At 42.3% G+C, this 20,675-nt stretch overlaps 1 protein-coding gene across 8 annotated transcripts in view; it reads left to right on the top strand.

Annotated features, from left to right (window-relative positions):
* Positions 1 to 20,675, top strand: part of LOC128638537 (cyclin-dependent kinase 11B) — a 120,378-nt gene that overhangs the window by 82,788 nt on the left and 16,915 nt on the right. For all 8 annotated transcript variants that reach the window (XM_053690554.1, XM_053690549.1, XM_053690555.1 and 5 more), the window contains 3 exons: positions 4,238 to 4,359; positions 19,227 to 19,334; positions 19,425 to 19,541. In XM_053690554.1, the coding sequence (XP_053546529.1) occupies positions 4,238 to 4,359; positions 19,227 to 19,334; positions 19,425 to 19,541 (347 nt within the window). The remainder of the gene's footprint in view (positions 1 to 4,237; positions 4,360 to 19,226; positions 19,335 to 19,424; positions 19,542 to 20,675) is intronic.

Here is a 20,675-nt window from a genome sequence, read left to right as displayed (position 1 = left end):
ATCCAGTTCCAAAGGAGGAACAGGAACAGGGTTTTTACTCAAATCTGTTTGTGGTTCCCAAAAAAGAGGGAACCTTCAGACCGATTTTGGATCTAAAGATCTTAAACAAATTCCTCAAAGTTCCGTCGTTCAAGATGGAAACTATTCGTACCATCCTACCACTGATCCAGGAGGGTCAATATATGACTACAGTGGATCTAAAGGATGCTTATCTTCACATTCCGATACACAAAGATCATCATCAGTTTCTCAGGTTTGCCTTTCAAGACAGGCATTACCAGTTGTAGCTCTTCACTTTGGATTAGCTACAGCCCCAAGAATCTTTACAAAGGTTCTAGGGTCGCTTTTGGCGGTCCTAAGGCCGCGGGGCATAGCATTAGCCCCTTATTTAGATGACATCCTGATACAGGCGTCAAACTTCCAAATTGCCAAGTCTCATACGGACGTAGTACTGGCATTTCTGAGGTCGCATGGGTGGAAAGTGAACGAGGAAAAGTGTTCTCTATCCCCACTCACAAGAGTTTCCTTTCTAGGGACTCTGATAGATTCTGTAGAAATGAAAATTTACCTTGACGGAGTCCAGGTTATCAAAGCTTCTAAATTCCTGTTGGGTTCTTCATTCCATTCCGCGCCCTTTGGTGGCTCAGTGTATGGAAGTAATCGGCTTAATGGTAGCGGCAATGGACATAGTGCCGTTTGCACGCTTATATCTCAGACCGCTGAAACTATGCAGGCTCAGTCAGTGGAGCGGGGATTACACAGATTTGGCCCCTCAACTGAATCTGGACCAAGAGACCAGGGATCCTCTTCCCTGGTGGCTATCTCGGGTCCATCTGTCCAAAGGTATGACCTTCGCAGGCCAGATTGGACTATTGTAACAACAAATGCCAGCCTTCTAGGTTGGGGTGCAGTCTAAAACTCCCTGAAGGCTCAGGGATCGTGGACTCAGGAGGAGTCTCTCCTTCCAATAAATATTCTAGAACTAAGAGCGATATTCAAGGCTCTTCAGGTTTGGCCTCAGTTAGCAACTCTGAGGTACATCAGATTTCAGTCGGTCAACATCACGACTGTAGCTTACATCAACCATCGAGGGGGAACAAGAAGTTCCCTAGAGATGTTAAAAGTTTCAAAAATAATTCACTGGGCAGAGATTCACTCTTGCCACCTATCAGCTACCCATATCCCAGTTGTAGAGCACTGGGAGGTGGATTTTCTAAGTCGTCAGACTTTTCATCCGGGAGAGTGGGAACTCCATCCGGAGGTATTTGCACAACTGATTCTCCGTTGGGGCAAACCAGAACTGGATCTCATGGCATCTCGCCAGAACGCCAAGCTTCCGTGTTACGGATCCAGGTCCAGGGATCCCAAGGCGACACTGATAGATACTCTAGCAGCGCCCTGGTCTTTCAACCTGACTTATGTGTTTCCACCGTTTCCTCTGCTCCCTCGCCAAGATCAAGCAGGAAAGAGCATTGGTGATTCTGATAGCACCTGCGTGGCCACGCAGGACCTGGTATGCAGATCTAGTGGACATGTCATCCTTTTCCACCATGGTCTCTGCCTCTGAGACAGGACCTTCTACTTCAGGGTCCTTTCAACCATCCAAATCTAATTTCTCTGAGGTTGACTGCCTGGAGATTGAACGCTTGATTTTATCAAAGCGTGGCTTCTCCGAGTCAGTTATTGATACCTTAATACAGGCACGAAAGCCTGTCACCAGGAAAATTTACCATAAGGTATGGCGTAGATATCTTTATTGGTGTGAATCCAAGGGTTACTCATGGAGTAAGGTCAGGATTCCTAGGATTTTATCTTTTCTCCAAGAAGGTTTGGAAAAAGGATTGTCAGCTAGTTTCTTAAAGGGACAGATTTTTGCTCTGTCTATTCTTTTGCACTAGCGTCTGGCAGATGTTCCAGACGTTCAGGCATTTTGTCAGGCTTTAGTTAGAATCAAGCCTGTGTTTAAACCTGTTGCTCCACCATAGAGCTTAAACTTGGTTCTTAAGGTTCTTCAAGGAGTTCCGTTTGAACCTCTTCATTCCATAGATATCAAACTTTTATCTTGGAAAGTTATTTTATTTTTATTTTTTTGGTAGCTATTTCCTCGACTCATAGAGTCTCTGAGCTATCTGCCTTACAATGTGATTCTCCTTATCTGATTTTTCATACGGATAAGGTAGTCCTGCGTACCAAACCTGGGTTCTTACCTAAGGTGGTATCTAACAAGAATATCAATCAAGAGATTGTGGTTCCATCCTTGTGTTACACAATCTGGACGTGGTCCGTGCTTTAAAGTTTTACTTACAAGCTACTAAAGATTTTCGTCAAACATCTGCTTTGTTTGTTGTCTACTCTGGACAGAGGAGAGGTCAAAAGGCTTTGGCAACCTCTTTTTCTTTTTGGCTAAGAAGCTTAATCCGCTTAGCCTATGAGACTGCTGGACAGCAGCCTCCTGAAAGGATTACAGCTCATTCCACTAGAGCTGTGGCTTCCACTTGGGCCTTTAAAAATGAGGCTTCTGTTGAACAGATTTGCAAGGCGGCGACTTGGTCTTCGCTTCATACTTTTTCAAAATTTTACAAATTTGATACTTTTGCTTCTTTGGAGGCTATATTTGGGAGAAAGGTTTTACAGGCAGTGGTTTCTTCTATTTAAGTTCCTGCCTTGTCCCTCCCTTCATCCGTGTACTTTAGCTTTGGTATTGGTATCCCACAAGTAATGGATGATCCGTGGAATGGATACACCTTACAAGAGAAAACACAATTTATGCTTACCTGATAAATTTATTTCTCTTGTGGTGTATCCAGTCCACGGCCCGCCCTGTCATTTTAAGGCAGGTAATTTTTAAATTTAAACTACAGTAACCACTACACCCTATGGTTCCTCCTTTCTCGGCTTGTTTTCGGTCGAATGACTGGCTATGACAGTTAGGGGAGGAGCTATATTGCAGCTCTGCTGTTGGGTGTCCTCTTGCAACTTCCTGTTGGGAATGAGAATATCCCACAAGTAATGGATGATCCGTGGACTGGATACACCACAAGAGAAATAAATTTATCAGGTAAGCATAAATTGTGTTTTCTATAGCCTGAGCAAAGATGTTGACTTACAGCATACATAATCTGGTTTCCACAGAAGATAGATTTATTTGGTATCTTTTGTCATTATTTCTCACTTTTGCCCACCTCCAGAATACAACCCATTTATATAAAACTAAATCTTCTATATCAAACATTTACACACTTATTTACACATTTATTTTACTATTTATATTACTCACAAGTTATCAATTTCCTAAACTCTACATAGTAGTGAGTTGCATATAGCCTGGTGGTCTGATACTTTATTTTCACTAAGAATGTCTACTTTATTTGTATTGATTGTTCATGCCCGTGTCATAAACAGTCTTTGAATACTGCTTTAAACAGATAAGACCTTGTTTATACTTACACAAATGCAGCAAACCTTACATATTCGCCAACATATGGTAGTAGATTGTTGTTTCTAAAGCAAAGAGCCGTGGTTTGTATTTGAGTTTACTCTATGGTTTTGAAATAACCAGGACTCTAAATGCTTTGGTGGTAGATTTGCTTTTCTAAATAATAGAACCAGGAAATGCAAAGTTATATTACCGATCATTTCACAGCTTGCCAAACACTGCTTCTCCAGATATTTTGTGTCCAAACATTTGTTCTGCTCCCAGAATTAAAGTACTCAAAGCAAGTGGATAGAGTGCTCCTGTTACCAAGAAGGAAGGCTTTTAGCAGCCTGTTCTAGACCTTTGTTAACCAAATCTGGCTATGGTTAAAGGGAATGTAAATACCTCAAGATTTTAATACAAAATGTTTTAGTTTTGCATAAAAAGAACTTAACAATATACTTTCATTATTATTATTTGATACATTGATCTAAAAGAATGGTATAAGGCAGAAGAAGGGAGCTTATATTAGCCTAAACATGTTTCTCTTTAACTTAAATGGGAAATAGTTATTTGGTGAGTGCTGTTTAGAAAAATGACCCAGGATATGGACATTTCTTTCTAAAAACTATAATAAGCCCAGATCTGGATTTTGACAGGTCTTAATGTGTTGCACTTTCACAAGAAGGAATCCAGCTCAGAAAAGAGCTGAAGTCCACGACCAGCCATATTCAGCTGCTAACAAAGATGTCAAATGCGCACGTCTACTGGATAAAGTCTTCTAGTATGTTCCATAATATTCTTTATCTGTTCTATCCACAGGTGAGGTGAAAACACTAATGATTCAGCTGTTGCGTGGTGTCAGACATCTCCATGACAACTGGATTCTACACAGAGATCTAAAAACCTCCAATTTGCTACTCAGTCATTCTGGGATACTGAAGGTAGGCATCCTTGAAACAAATGATTTCTCAGTTATATACCTAAATAAAAATCTGGGTAACTTATTTCAGTGTGTAAGATTTACTGTATAGTTTGCAGCTTTGAAAGCAGTTAGCAAGTTCCTTAAGTCCAAGCACATGGAAGATAGAAAGAAGAACCTTTCATGATTGAAATAGAGCATGCGTTTTTAAAAAAAAAGTTCCCGTTTATTTAGATTATCAAATTTTATTTGTTCTGTTGGTATCATTTTATATATAGGATTTTGTATTTTGAAATATTAATGCAGAATTTTAAACATGGCTTAGTATTCTTCCATAGTTGCTTTTAAAGGGACAGTCCCACAACACCAAAATTGTTATTGTTTAAAAAGATAAATAACGCCTTTACTAACCATTCCCCAGTTTTGCACAACCAATATTGTTATATTAATATAATTTATTACATTTAAAACTCTAAATTTCTTCCTGTTTGTAGGCCACTATAGACAGCCGCTTATCGCATGCTTTATTAGCTTTTCACAACAGGAGACTGCTAGTTCATGTGGACCATTTAGATAACACGCCAGTGGGTTGTGGATGACACAGCACTAATTCGCTAAAATGCTAGTCAATAGATAATAAATAGCCATGTGATCAGTGGGCTGTCAAAAGAGGTTTAGATACAAGGTAATCAGAGGTTTAAAGCATATTAATATAACCGTGTTGGCTGTGCAAAACTGGGGAATGGGTAATAAAGGGATTATCTATTTTTTTTGAACAATAACAATTTTGGAGTTGATTGTCACTTTAATTATAAGAATGCTTTTTTATGGTTGCAACTCTATATTACCGTATGGATAGTTTACATTTCTTTCATAAGGTGAGTCGATAGGTGATCCATAACATGTGGGATATATTTCGTTCATGTAATTGGCAAGAGTCCATGAGCTAGTGACGTATGGGATATACAATCCTACCAGGAGGGGCAAAGTTTCCCAAACCTCAAAAGGCCTATAAATACACCCCTCACCACACCCACAATTCAGTTTTACAAACTTTGCCTCCTATGGAGGTGGTGAAGTAAGTTTGTGCTTGATTTTCTTCTGTGATATGCGCTTCTCAGCATTTTGAAGCCCGATTCCTCTTTTGTTCGTTTAACCTGAACTGGAAATACTTGCATCTGTTGTGATTAAAGTTAGGGAGCTGTCTGGGGATCTCTGACAGCAACAAGGGGTTTGGAAATCTCAAGAGGCGAGGTTACCCATCAATATTTTAAAACTCCGTGCTGTTTTCAGTACTCTTCAGGTTTGGCCTCTGTTGAAGAGAGAACCATTCATTTGTTTTCAGACATACAATATCACAACTGTGGCATATGTCAATCATCAGGGTGGGACTCGCAGTCCCCTAGCTATGAAAGAAGTATCTTGGATACTTTCTTGGGCAGAATCCAGCTCTTGTCTAATTTCTGCGGTACATATCCCAGCTGTAGACAATTGGGAAGCGGATTATCTCAGCCGTCAGACTTTACATCCGGGGGAGTGGTCTCTCCATCCAGATGTGTTTTTTCAGATTGTTCAGATGTGGGGTCTTCCAGAAATAGATCTGATGGCTTCCCATCTGAACAAGAAACTTCCCAGGTACTTGTCCAGGTACTGGGATCCTCAGACGGAGTTGGTGGATGCGTTAGCATTTCCTTGGTTTTACCAACCTGCTTATATCTTCCCGCCTCTAGTTCTTCCAAGAGTGATCTCCAAGATCATCATGGAGCAATCGTTTGTGTTTCTGGTAGCACCAGCATGGCCTCACAGGTTCTGGTATGCGGATCTTGTCCGGATGTCCAGTTGCCAACCTTGGCCACTTCCTTTAAGACCAGACCTTCTATCTCAAGGACCGTTTTTCCATCAGGATTTCAAATCGTTAAATTTGAAGGTATGGAAATTGAACGCTTAGTCATAGAGGTTTTTCTGTCTCCGTGATTGATCCTATGTTACAGGCTCGTAAATCTGTTTCTAGGAAGATGTATTATCAAGTTTGGAAGACATATTTCATGGTGTTCTTATCATAAATTCTCCTGGCATTCTTTTAGAATTCCTAGAATTTTACAGTTTCTTCAGGATGGTTTGGATAAAGGTTTGTCTGCAAATACTTTGAAGGGACAAATCTCTGCTCTTTCTGTTTTATTTCATAGAAAGAATGCTAAGCTTCCTGATATTCACTGTTTTGTTCAGGCTTTGGTTCGTATCAAGCCTGTTATTAAACCAATCTCTCCTCCTTGGAGTCTTAATTTGGTTTTAAAGACTTTGCAGGCTCCTCCTTTTGAGCCTATGCATTCTTTGGATATTAAACTACTTTCTTGGAAAGTGTTGTTCCTTTTGGCTATCTCTTCTGCTAGAAGAGTTTCCGAATTATCTGCTCTTTCTAGTGAGTCTCCTTTTCTGATTTTCCATCAGGATAAGGCAGTTTTGCGGACTTCATTTACATTTTTACCCAAAGTTGTGAATTCTAACAACATTAATAGGGAAATTGTTGTTCCCTCTTTGTGTCCTAATCCTAAGAATTCTTTGGAGAGATCCTTACATTCTCTGGATGTTGTAAGAGCTTTGAAATATTATGTTGATGCTACTAAAGATTTCAGGAAGACTTCCAGTTTATTTGTTTTATTTTCTGGTCCTAGGAAAGGTCAGAAGGATTCTGCTATTTCCTTGGCATCCTGGTTAAAGCTTTTGATTCATCAGGCTTATTTGGAGTTGGGGTCAGGCTCCGCCTCAGAGAATCACAGCTAATTCTACTAGATCAGTTTCCACTTTGTGGGCTTTTAAGAATGAAGCTTCAGTTGATCAGATTTGCAAAGCAGCAACTTGGTCTTCTTTGCATACATTTACTAATTTCTACCGTTTTGATGTATTTGCCTCTTCGGAAGCAGTTTTTGGTAGAAAAGTTCTTCAGGCAGCTGTTTCAGTTTGATTCCTCTGCCTATGTTTTAAATTTTTTCTTTTCAATTATGAGAAACGTATATTTTTGGATGTGGATTTGATTTTTTCAGCGGAAAATGGCTGTTTTTATCCCTCCCTCTCTAGTGACTCTTCTGTGGAGTACCACATATTTTGTATTATTATCCCATACGTCACTAGCTCATGGACTCTTGCCAATTACATGTAGGAAAACATAATTTATGTAAGAACTTACCTGATAAATTCATTTCTTTCATATTGGCAAGAGTCCATGAGACCCACCCTTTTTATGGTGGTTATGTTTTTTTTGTATAAAGCACAATTATATTTCCAGTTCCTTTTTTTGATGCTTTTTACTCCTTTTTCTATCACCCCACTACTTGGCTATTCGTTAAACTGAATTGTGGGTGTGGTGAGGGGTGTATTTATAGGCATTTTGAGGTTTGGGAAACTTTGCCCCTCCTGGTAGGATTGTATATCCCATACGTCACTAGCTCATGGACTCTTGCCAATATGAAAGAAATGAATTTATCAGGCAAGTTCTTACATAAATTATGTTTTCCTGCCACTAGGGGAAGAGCCCTCACAAGAGCTTTAAAGGGACATAAAACAAGTTGGGATAGAGACAAAATATAATATGTACTTTAATTACTTTACCTGCAAATTTATACTGCAGTGCCTCGCCATTAACCCTACACTAACTCCACCCACACAATTCCTTCTATGGCTGTGTCTATATCCACCTTTTGATTTGGTAGATCGCAAGACTTTAACACTGATTATCTGCTGGAGCATGCCTAGAAGCAAATAAGCAGATGTGAACACAGTTTAAATACAATGCCTGTGTTTCTGATGCAAAACACTGATAAGGGGGGTGGGGGGGGGATCAGACTACTCCAGTCTGCATTGCCATGTAAATAATTTTGCTTATTTTTGAAAATTATTTTAAAATACTTTCCAGCAATTTTGTTATGCAAACTAGTTTTACTTAATTAGCACTTTTAGGATATGCACAGAGCTCAACATGGTTTATGGCACTTTAATGCCTCTCACCTCCCCTCCCCACTCAGTATGTTCTTGGCCTTCGAGGAGAGGGTTGAAGATGGAGATGCTCTTATAATTATTTTCTTTCAAGTCTTATTGGGAGCTATTTGAGACCCAGCACCCTTTAGTCTCCTCTCAAAGAATATTCAAGAGGAGGACCTGTCTTGAGTAATAAAAATGGCATTGGATTAACCTCTGTTATGGCCGAAAACCCTTTAGTGTAATATTGTGCACATAACTGCCCTTGGGTGTCGCATGGACTTGTCCCTAGCCTCCCCCTGAAAGGATACAGGTATATCCACTAAATCCTCTGCAGTACCTCTACTAGTACAGGATGGGCTCTCTACTGGATCAGTAACTCATCTTGCTGGTAAGCTTCAGTGGAATGGTGCTTCAGTCCAGGTAAGTGACTTAGGCACTTTTATAATCCATAGGCTATCCAAAGATACTTGGGAGAGCACGTATAGCATAGCTGGGGGTCTAAGCCTACTTCCCTGCAGGCACACTTTTGGACCCAATTTCACTATAAAGGGCTACCAAATCATTGGGGACACACTCTGGATGACTTCCTCACCGTTTGTAACCCCTTCAGCAGCTCTTTTCCATCTTAATGGGAGGAGGAGAGTCCACCGCTTCATTCATTACTTGTGGGAGTTAAGAACCTGGCCACCAGGACGAGGCAAAGGCTTAAATACCTATTCCACTCCCCTCATCCCCCAGTCATTCTTTGCCTTTCGTCATAGGAGGTTGGCAGAGAAGTGTCGGAAGATTCGGAGTAGTCTCTTATGGAGGGTAGTACTCTTCGCAATGGGACTGGAGTTTTAAGTAGTCCTGTCAGCCTCTCGGTGAGAGCTTGGGTGAATGTTTGAGTCCGGAGATGCAGGGAGAGTCTTTCTGTGAACCCAACCCGACTCCGTTTAACAGCAATCAGCGTTGACGAGTTTCGCTGCCTGCTTTTCTTCTCTCAAGTCCATGTCAGGAGCGATGCTACTACCCTGTCACACTTGAAGGGCCGTGTTCCTGTTACACAGCTGTGATTCTGGTAAGAGCATTTCATTTATATATATATATATATATATATATATATATATATATATTTATATTTATATTTGATAACGCATGAAGACAGGGTCACAGTGTGGCTCCTTTTATCTTTTTATAGAATCTAAGGTAATACCCTCGGAAGGGGGCTGTTGAACAGGGGGGATATTAATATGCATAATATTGTTTGTGTTTACTACTGCATTTGTGTGAGATGAGACTGTCAGTGTGGAACACAGTTCATAGAGAGAAATTCAGGCAGGCTTTTTTGGCGCATCCTCTCGAGTGCAGGGGCTGTCCTGCATGGCACTCCATGTGACCGGGTGTGACCTCTACAACTTCCTCTTTCTCGATCTGCGTTCGAAGGAGACGAGAGCCGGTTCTTGTAGTCCGGGTCATAGGAGGTGGTGAGTGCCCCGGCCATATTGTGAGGAACTGTCGAACCGCAGACGCAACTCTGTTCCACATGCTTTGACAATATTGCTATTTCCAAAAAGAATAAAGTATTTAGTACGTCTGAGCCATCTACCTCTGAGGGTTCTCTGCCCCACGAGGTGCGTTCCTTGCAATCATCTCAGATTACACAAGCAGTTCCCCAGGGCACTACTAATCCTCCTACGGCCTCCAGACTTTGCCGATCAATTACATACGGCGTTTTCTGCGGCCATTGATGCGATGACTCAGCCTTCTAAGCACAAGCGGAAGGTATAGCACTGCTTTCCGTCTCAGGGGTCTTTGAATCCGCTGGATGTCTCTGACAGATTGTTAGTGGAGGAGGACAACTCTGACTTATCGGAGGATGTTGCTTCTGGGGCGGAATCGGCTACTTCTAGGCCTCTGTCCGCGGAGGAGCCTGATTTTAAGTTTAGGATGGAGCATTTGTGCTATCTGCTAAAAGAGGTGCTTGCTACGTTGGAGGTTCAGGAACAAAAACTACCGGAGGAACCTTCAATTCCTAAACTTGATAGTCTATGAGGACAGGGTAGTGCCCCAGGCCTTCCCGGTTCCAGTTAAAATGGCTAACATTATTAAGAATGAATGGGTGTAACTGGGTTTGTCTTTTTCCCCCTCTTCTTCATTTAAAAAGCTTTTCCCCGTTCCTGAGGCGCATCTTGAACTGTGGGGAACTGTCCCTAAGGTGGATGGTGCTATCCCCATGCTCGCTAAGAGAACGACTATTGCGCTAGAGGATAGCTCCTCTTTCAAGGAACCCATGGATAAAAAGATGGAGTCCATGTTGCGGAAGATGTTCCAACTGACAGGGTTCGTTTTTCAGCCGGCGGCGGCAGTGGCTACCTACTGGTGTGACGCACTAGCAGCGATGGTCAAGGTGGAGACTCTTCTCAATGAAATTCTAGACCGAATTAAGGCCTTAAAGGTGGCACATTCGTTCATTTGTGATGCTAACATGCAGATTATTCGCCTGAATGCTAAGACATCAGGGTTTTCTGTTTTAGCCTGCAGGGCTCTGTGGCTAAAGTTGTGGTCTGCTGACATGACTTCTAAGTCTCGTTTGCTTTCCCTCCCATTGAAGGGGAAAGCGTTGTTTGGCCCGGGGCTGGATTCTATCATCTCTACGGTCACGGGTGGCAAGGGTGCCTTATTGCCTCAGGATAAGGCGGCTAAACCAAAGGGATCTACTTTTCGTCCCTTTTGTGCGGACAAGTCTCAGCGTCAGCAGCCTGCCGCAAAGTCAGAGCAATCCAAGGGATCTTGGAAGCCAACAAACTCTTGGAACAAGTCCAAGCAGAACAAGAAGCCAGCCGAATCAGTCAGCATGAAGGGGTTGCCCCTGGTATACATCAGATCATGTAGGGGGCAAACTATCTTTTTGCAGAGGCCTGGAGAAGAGACATTATAGATCCTTGGGTTCTTGAGGTCGTATCCCAGGGTTACAGGATAGGTTTCAAGTCTTATCCGCCCAGAGGCAGATTCCTCCTGTCAAACATATCTTCAAGACCAGAAAATAGATGCCTTCCTGGGGTGTGTGAAGGATCTCTCATCTCTGGGGGTAGAAAGAGGTCTGGGATATTATTCAAACCTTTTCGTGGTCCCAAAAAAGGAGGGCGCGTTTTGTCCAATCCTGGACCTAAAGACTTTAAACAAGTTCTTGTCAGTCCCATCGTTCAAGATGGAGACGATCAGGTCAATTTTGCCCTAGTGCAAGAGGGGCAATTTATGACAACTAATAGACCTGAAGGACGCCTACCTTCACGTTCCAATCCCCTGGGATCACTTCAGGTTTCCAAGGTTCGCCTTCCTGGATCCAGCACTTCCAGTTTGTGGTCCTTCCGTTTGGTCTGGCGACTGCCCCAAAAGTCTTCACAAAGGTTCTGAGAGCTCTACTCGCAGTAGCGAGAGACAGAGGAATTGCAGTTGCACCTTATCTGGATGATATCCTGGTCCAGGCTCCATCCTACAGTCTTGCGGAGGATCACTCGAGAGCTCTTCTCCTTCGATCTCACGGGTGGAATATAAACAAAAGGATAGAGTTCATTGGTCCCCAGCAACAGGGTGGAATTCCTGGGTATAATACATTCTTCAGCTATGAAGATATTCTTGACAGATCAGAGACGTTGGAAGCTTGTGTCCAACTGTCTAGCTCTTCAGACATACTCCAGGACATCTGTGGCCAGGTGTATGGAGCTGATCGGGGCTCATGGTATTCAGCATAGATGTCATTCCATTCGCCAGGTTCCATCTCAGACCTCTTCAGCTGTGCATGTTGAGACAGTAGAACAGCGATCATTCAGCTCTATCCCAACAGATATCTTTAGACAGAACGGTGAGGGAGTCCCTATCTTGGTGGACCCGACCGCGGCAGTTGTCTCAGGGGACATCCTTTTTGAGACCATCCTGGCAGATTGTGACCATGAATGCAAGTCTATCAGGATGGGTAGCTGTTTGGGGTGTCAGAAGGGCACAGGGCAGGTGGACTCGAGAAGAGTTGAGTCTTCCTATAAATATATTGGAACTTCGAGCGATATTCAACGCTCTGAGGGCTTGGCCCCTTCTGTGGTCATCCCGATTCATAAGATTCCAGTCGGACAACATTACCTCGGTGGCTTACATAAACCATCAGAGGGGGGATGAGAAGCTCCCTATCCATGAGGGAAGTATCTTGGATTCTGGAATGGGCAGAGACTCACAATTGTTCGCTCTAAGCGATCCACATTCCTGCTGTGGACAGCGGATTTTTTGAGCAGACAGACGTTTTATCCAGGGGAATGGTCCCTCCATCCCGAGATGTTTGCGGAGATCTGCAGGATGGGGAATGCCGGAGTTAGATCTCATAGCGTCCAGACTCAATTGCAAGCTACCCAGACACGGGTCGCTATCCAGGGATCCCCAGGCGGAACTGATAGATGCCTTGGCGGTACCCTGGGACTTCAACCTAATTTACATATTTCCACCGTTGCCTCTTCTACCTCGGTTAGTGGCCCACATCAAGCAGGAGCAAGCTTAGGCTATTCTGATTGCTCCGTCGTGGCCGCAGAGGATGTGGTTTGCGGATCTGGTGGTGATGTCGTTATCTTGTCGCAGGGATCTGCTAGTTCAAGGTCCTTGAACGTCTAGTCTTAGCTAAGAGAGGATTTTTGGAAGGGGTGATTGGCACTCGACGCATCTATCACAAGGTGTGGAGGACCTACTTGTCCTGGTGTGAGAAACGAGAATACACATGGCATAAGGTCAGGGTATCCAGGATTTTGGCCTTTCTCCAGGACGGTCTGGATAAGAGTCTTGCCGCCAGTTCCCTAAGGGGAACAGATCTCGGCTTTATCTGTACTGTTGCATAAGAAGCTTGCGGAGCTTCCTGACATTCAGTCCTTTGTTCAGGCGCTGATTAGGATCAGGCCTGTCTTCAGGAACCCGGCTCCTCCTTGAAGCTTAAACTTGGTTCTTAAGGTTTTGCAGAGGGCTCCGTTTGAGCCTATGCATGCTCTTGACATTAAGGTTCTTTCGTGGAATGTCCTATTATTACTGGCTATTGCATCGGCATGCAGTCTCTCTGAATTGGCGGCCTTGCAATGTGAGCCTCCCTACTTGGTGTTTCATGCTGATAAGGCTGTTCTTCGCACTGGATTGGGTTTCCCTACCAAGGTCGTGTCGAGTCGTAACATCAATCAGGAAATAGTAGTTCCTTCTTTGTGTCCTAACCCTTCTTCAAAGAAGAAGAGGTTACTTCATAATCTGGACGTGGTTCGGGCTTTGAAGTTTTATCTTCAAGCCACAAAGGGAGTTCAGGCAGACTTCGTCCTTATTTGTTGTGTATTCAGGGAAGCGCAGGGGGCAAAGGGCCTCTGCTACCTCTCTTTTTGGTTGAGGAGATTACGGCTCACTCGACTAGAGCTGTGGCCTCTTCTTGGGCCTTTAAGAATGAGGCTTCTATGGAGCAGATTTGTAAGGCAGCCACTTGGTCTTCCTTACATACTTTTGCAAAATTTTATAAATTGTAAGTTTTTGCTTCTGCGGAAGCAGCTTTTGGGAGAGAGGTTCTGCAGGCTGTGGTGCCCTCAGTATAGGGTCCGCCTCCTTTTACCCTTCCGTTTTTTTTTTTCTTCGTTCAGTGTTCTAGAGCTTGGGTATTTGTTCCCACAACCTCTAACTGCCTGAGACTCAAGTTCCTCAGAGTGTAGCGGTTAGCAGTGGGACTGTCAGGGGGACTGTGAAAGGAAACAGTGGTTTTTACTTATTTTCATAACTTTTGAGATTCCCATCAGAGGGCTTACATAATGGTGGTAAGCTCCGCCTCCTCTGCTTCACGCTCTTTTCACAGTCTCCTCCGTACTGGCTCTCCTCCTGCATGATTTTGCGTGATCCTAGACTTCTCGCTCTCTAATTTTGGCCACAATCTCGAGGTTTGGGTGGTGAGTACTCTCACAAGAGCTGCTGGGGTTGGTAGTTGTGCAATTTCTTCTCAGTTTGGTGTAAGGAATTTTTACTCTGTCTCTCCATTTTCATATTGTCTGAGGTGAAATCCAAGTGTGGCTACTGGTATTTTATCCAAATACCCATTTTTATTTAACTTTGGTAAACAAGATTTACTCTCTCATCTGTCAGATTTGCTATATTTATGGAGTCTAACATCTCTTCTCCCCGCTTAACATGTCAGACCAATTAGAAGGGAGTTCCACGGATCATATCGCCCCATAATTTATTTATTTTGCAAAACTGTTCCTGTGCGTCAAATTAACTAGTTATGTACTAATTGTGCCCCTCAACTTTTACATGTTAATCAGTCGGTGGCATTATCTGCACCTAATAGAAATGTCTGCCCTATACCTGTATATGTTACTCAGGGGGATTTCACAGATTATTCTCCTCAATTTAAATCTATTCTCCACAAAACTATGTTTGTTTTTGATGGTCATCCCTAAATCAAGTAAGCGTAAGCACAAATCTTGGGGATTTATCCTCTGCTAAATTACTAAATTTACAGGGCTTTTCCTCTCAAGTACAGGTTCCTGCTAATTTACATAATTCTGATTGCTGGTTCATGTTCAGAAATTTCTGAAGGGGAAATTTTATCTGAGGACATATAACCTGTAGCTGATCCTGAATTGGATTCTACTTTTAGGTTCAAGGTAGAACACATTGGCACTCTCTTGCAGGAAGTGCTTAATACCTTGGGTATCACAGAAACAAAGTCTGCAGAATCTAAACCTGTTAACTAATTAAATGTAGTTTTCAAGGCTCTGCCAAAAATCAAAATTTTGAGGTTCCTGATTTAGTATCCAACTACATTGGTAAGGAATGGAAGAAACTTGGCATTTTTTATTCCTTCTAACAGGTTCAAGAAGATGTACCTAATTCCAGAAAATAATTTTGAATTATGGGAGTCTATTCCCAGAGTGGATGGAGCAATATCTACTCTTGCAAAGCGGACAACCATTCCTATGGAGGACAACACATCTTTTAGAGATCTAATGTACTGAAAATCTGAGTCCTTCCTAAGAAAGCTCTGCTTCCAGACAGGCGTTTAACTCGGACCTGCAGTTGCCGTCACCTGTGTGACTGCCGCTGCGTCACTCTGATGTGATTCTCCGTGATCTTGATATCTCAGATGGTCTCAGATCAATCCTCTGAGGATGTAATGGCCTCAAAGATTGCTAATGTGATGCTGTTTTTGACATTATCAAGATTATCATCAAGAATATGTACATTGATATTCTGTTAAGGAGGGCCTTATGACTGAAGCTTTGGTCAGCTGACATGGTCTCAAAAACATACTAATGACTTTCTTTTGAAGGAAAGATTCTCTTTGGTTCTGAATTGGTTCTCCATTATCAAGACGTTTACGGGTGTGAAAGGAGCTTTTCTTCCTCTTGATAAAAAAATCTAAGGGGAACAGCAGACAAGGAAACAGTTTTCACTTCTTTCGCTCCTCAAGAGATCAGAAATCTTTTCCCTCTCAGAAGCCTGAGTCCTCAAAGCCCTTCTGGTAAACTGGATCATCGTGGTCTAAGAACAAACAGACCAAGAAATACAATTCTATTAAAAAATCTGCATGAAGGGATGGCCCCCAATCCAGATCCCCATCTGTTAGAGGGCAGATTGAATCTTATCAGGAGGCCTGGTTCCATTCAGTTCAGGATCCTTGGGTCTTAAACATCATCTCCCAATGCTATTGAGTAGGATTTTGTTCCAGACCGTCCCAGGATCGCTTTTATCTGTCTCATGTTCCAAAGAATCCGTTAAAGGCGGTTGCCTTTTTTTAATGTGTTCAGGATCTAAAGGACATGGGAGTAATTGCTCATGTTCCAATATCTAAACAGGGGTTCTACTCCAATCTTTTCATTGCCCCCAAGAAAAAGGGTTCTTTCAGATCTGTTTTGGACATAAAGACCCTAAACAAATTTGAGTTCCCATCTTCAAGATGGAATCTATTTGCACAATAATTCCCTTAATTCAACAGGGTCAATTTATGTCTACAATAGACCTAAGGGATGCATATCTGCATATTCCTATTCACGAAGATCATAATCCGTTTCTGAGATTTGCCTTCTTCGACAGCCACTACCAGTTTCTGGCGCTTGCTGTTTGGTCTGGCCACAGCTCCCTGCATTTTCACAAAGGTGATGGGAGCACTCTTGGCAGTGCTCAGAGTCCAGAGAATCTCAATAGCCCTTTACCTGGATGACATATGGTCCATGCTCCTCCTCTCCCTTTGGCTATCTCTCATACTCAGAAATATTTTCCTTTCTAAAGGAATAGGGCTGGATAATCAATGTTTCCTAGAGTGCTTTATCTCAGGCAACAAGAGTGGCATTTATGGGGTATTAGACTTATGCGCTTCTCTTTAACAGACATGAGCAGGATCAAATTGCAGAAATCTTGTCTTTCTCTCCAATCTTTTCTTTTTCTGACTGTGGCTCAGTGTATAGAGGTAGTGTGTTATGGTGGCAGCGTCAGATGCTGTACCATTTGCTCACTTTCACCTTCGCCCTCTTTAGCTGTCCATGCTAAGGCAATTCAGTTTTCAGCTGGATCAACAGATTCTTCTTAATATCTCGTTCATACAATCTCGCTCATGGTGGAGGGAAAGTCATTTTTTGACCTGCTCATTTGTACTGTGGTCACTACAGATGCAAGCTTACAGAGTTGGGGTGCTGTCTGGGGATCTCGAAAAGGGTCCAAGGAGTTTATCCTCTCCTGGAGGCGAAGTTACCTATAAACATTCTGGAACTTCCAGCGATTTTTCAAGCTCTTCTGTCCATGCCCCTTCTCATACAAGAGAAATTATTCTGGTTTCAACATTACTGCAGTTGCTTATATCAACCATCAAGGAGGAACTCACAGCCCTCTAGCTATGCAAGAGGTATCCCAAATCCTATCCTGGCATAGAATTGCTGCACTCTGTCTGCCATTCACGTTAGAGGAGTAAACAATTGGGAAGCAGACTTCCTCAGTCAGTTCATCGAAGAGAATGGTCTCTTCATTAAGACATTTTCTATCAGATTGTCTCAAGATGGGGTCTTCCAGAAGTAGATCTTATGGCTTCCATGCTGAATCATAAACTTCCAGCATACTGTGCCAAACCAAGAGATCCAAAAACTCTGATAGAAGTTCTTGTTTTGTCCTTGGAACTTCCAACTAGCTTATATATTTCCCCCATTTGTTCTTGTAAGAGTCGTTGCCAGAATTAAACGGGTCAGCCTCCGTGATCTTGATAGCTCCTGCTTGGCCCCTAGAACATAGTATGTACAAATGTCTTCTGCTCCTCCCTGGACTCTGCCACAAAGAAAGGATCTTCTGTCTCAAGGCCGTTATTCCATCCAGTCCTTCAATCTCTGAATTTGGCGGTGTGGAGGTTGAACGCCTAGTGCTTTAAAAATAGAGGGTTTTTTCTGACTGTCATTCGCACTCTTTTGCAAGCTAGGAAACCTGTCACTCAGAAGGTCTACCATAAAGTTTGTAAAGCTTATTTCAATTGGTGATTTTCCAGGGGCGGTTTCTGGAAATCTTTTAGAATTCTTCAATTCCTTCAGCGTGGCCTTGACAAAGACTTATCCGCTAGCTCCTTAAAGGGCCATATTTCTGCCTTGTCCTTTTTTCATAAAAAGTTGGTGAAACTTCCATATGTTCAGACATTTTGTTTTCAAGCTCTGGTGAGAATTTCATCCAGTTGTGAGAACCACCTTGAACTTAAATTTAGTTATTTTAGTTATGCAAGGTCATCAATTTAAACCTATGCAAGGCCTGGACCTTTAAAATGCTTTCCTAGAATGTTCTTTTCCTTTTATCAATATCTTCAGCTAGACAAGTTTCTAAATTGTCAGCTGTGTCCTGTGAAGCTCCATTGTTCGTTTTACATCATGACAAAGCAGTTTTCTCCTTACAAAATATGATTTTCTTAGCAAGGTGATCTCTTCAGAAAACACCATGACAAAGCAGTTCTCACAAAATATGATTTTCTTCCCAAGGTGATCTCATCTGAAAACACCAATCAGGAGATTGTGTTTCCATCTTTGTGTCCTAATCCATCAAATTCTAAGGAACATCTTCTTCACAACTTAGATGTGATCAGAGCTTTGAAATTTTAACTTCAAGCTACTAAGGATTTTAGGCAAGCTTGTAGTCCATTTTTCTGGTCCTAGAAAGGGTCAAAAGACCACAGCTGTTGCTTTATCGTCATGGCTTAAACTGTCAATTTGTGAGGTTTACTTGGTAGCGGGAAAGTCACCTCTTAAGAGAATAACTGCCCATTCTGCTTGATGATTCTTTGGAACAGATTTGCAAGGCTTCAACTTGTTCTTCTATTCAGACCTTTCCAAATTCTACAGTTTTTTTATGTTTTCACTTCTTTTGAAGCTGCTTTTGGCAGGAAAGTCCTTCAGGCCGCAGTGTCTAGCAAATACGAACTGCCTATTTTCTTGTTTCACCCATCCTTAACATGGTACTCGCTCGGGTATTACATCCCACATGTTATGGATCACCTATGGACTCTCATCATCTTACGAAAGAAAACAAAATGTATGCTTACCATGAGTCCATAGGACACGCCCCCTTTTTTGTACCATGGCGATAGTTCTTATTTGCATCTCTTAACCTAGCTTTCTCTTTCCTACTGTAACTCTGCTCGGCTATACATAAACTGAGTGGGGAGGGGAGGTGTGAGGGATTAAAGCTTTTGTGAGGGTTTGTGACTTCCTAGTCGTGGGAAATATATCCCGCATGTTATGGTTCACCTATGGACTCTCATCATCCTGAAAGAAACTAATTTATCAGGCAAGCATACATTTTGTTTTTCTGCAAGTGACCTTTCTTAAATTATTTGTCCAGAACCTAAAGAATATTTATCATTTATAACTTAATTTATAACTGTTAATTTGTGCTATTTCTTTCTTTTTTCAGGTTGGAGACTTTGGTTTGGCGCGGGAGTATGGCTCGCCGTTGAAGCCTTACACACCTATAGTTGTCACTTTATGGTACAGAGCCCCAGAGTTGTTACTTGGAGCTAAGGTAAGTAAAGTTCACAAAATCAGTACTTTGGTTAATCAACTGTAATTACAGATTTCTGAAGTGAGCATCTTCTCTTTTTTTTTTTTTCAGGAATATTCTACGGCTATTGACATGTGGTCAGTTGGTTGTATATTTGGTGAACTCCTTACCCAGAAGCCACTGTTCCCAGGAAAATCTGAGATAGATCAGATCAACAAAGTGTTTAAGGTAAATGCATTGCTGGTTTCTAACTTTTTATCTTGGCTCATACTAGTAATATTTACCAATATAACCAATGGTTATAAAAAAAATAGGTTGCATGGCAGAAACCAAAACCTGACACACAAGATATTGGATATAAGTCTCTTCCTCTCTCTGCATACCATTTGCTATCACGCCTCCAAGCACTCAAACCTTTACCTGGTCTCCTTTACCCGGTCTCCTTTACCCTAGATGTTTTAGCTGTCTATCAAACACATTCAGTTGTAAGTGCAATGGAACCGATTGTCCTTTATTTATCGAGGAGTTTGGGACATATGCTTACTACAGATAAGATTTTATACTGTCTGGCAAATTCTATGTTGACATTTATACACACTATTAAAAGGATAGTCTAGTCAAAATTAAGCTTTCATGATTCAGATATTGCATGCAATTTTAAACAACTTTCCAATGTATCATCAAAATCACTTTGTTCTCTTGGTATTCTATGTTCAAAGCTAAACCTAGGTAGGGTCATATGCTAATTTCTAAGCCCATATTGTTTATTGTGTGATTGCTGCATTATGTGCGAGATGAGGCTCTGGCAATGGTGGAACTTTCAGGATGACTTCCGTGAGTATTTGCGTGGCCGTTTTTCGCACGTTTTCTCCTTAGTGCAGGGGCGGTCCTGCAAGGCTTTCCATGTGACCGTGGGCGGTCTCCACTTCCTCTGTTGAACAGCAGTGCAGGAGACAAAGCATTTTCCGTAGTCCGGGTCATAGGAGGTGGTGAGTGCCCCGGCCATTGGAGGTATAAAGGTGCCTGTTTATGAAGTTTATCTAGTCCATATTAAAAGCGCAAGCTATGGAGGACTCTGACGCATTAGAGGGTACTCCCTCTTTAACAAAGTCTGATTCCTGTGTTTATTGTGAGGAGGTTCTTGTAGATCAGCCTGCTCAACTATGTTCCACATGCCTTGATAAAGTTGCGACATCTAAAAATATAGGGATGTCTAGTACTACTGAGCCGTCCACCTCTGAGGGTTCCCTGTCCTGCGAGGTGCGTTCCCTGCTTTCACCTCAGAGTGCACATGCAGCGCCCCAGGGTCCAACCATTACTCCTACAGAAGAGATTCGTTGGCCGTCAGATTCTGCGGATCAA

This window comes from Bombina bombina, chromosome 8, assembly GCF_027579735.1.
Source record: "Bombina bombina isolate aBomBom1 chromosome 8, aBomBom1.pri, whole genome shotgun sequence".
Lineage (NCBI taxonomy): Eukaryota > Metazoa > Chordata > Amphibia > Anura > Bombinatoridae > Bombina > Bombina bombina.
This window is presented reverse-complemented; position numbering and strand designations above follow the sequence as displayed.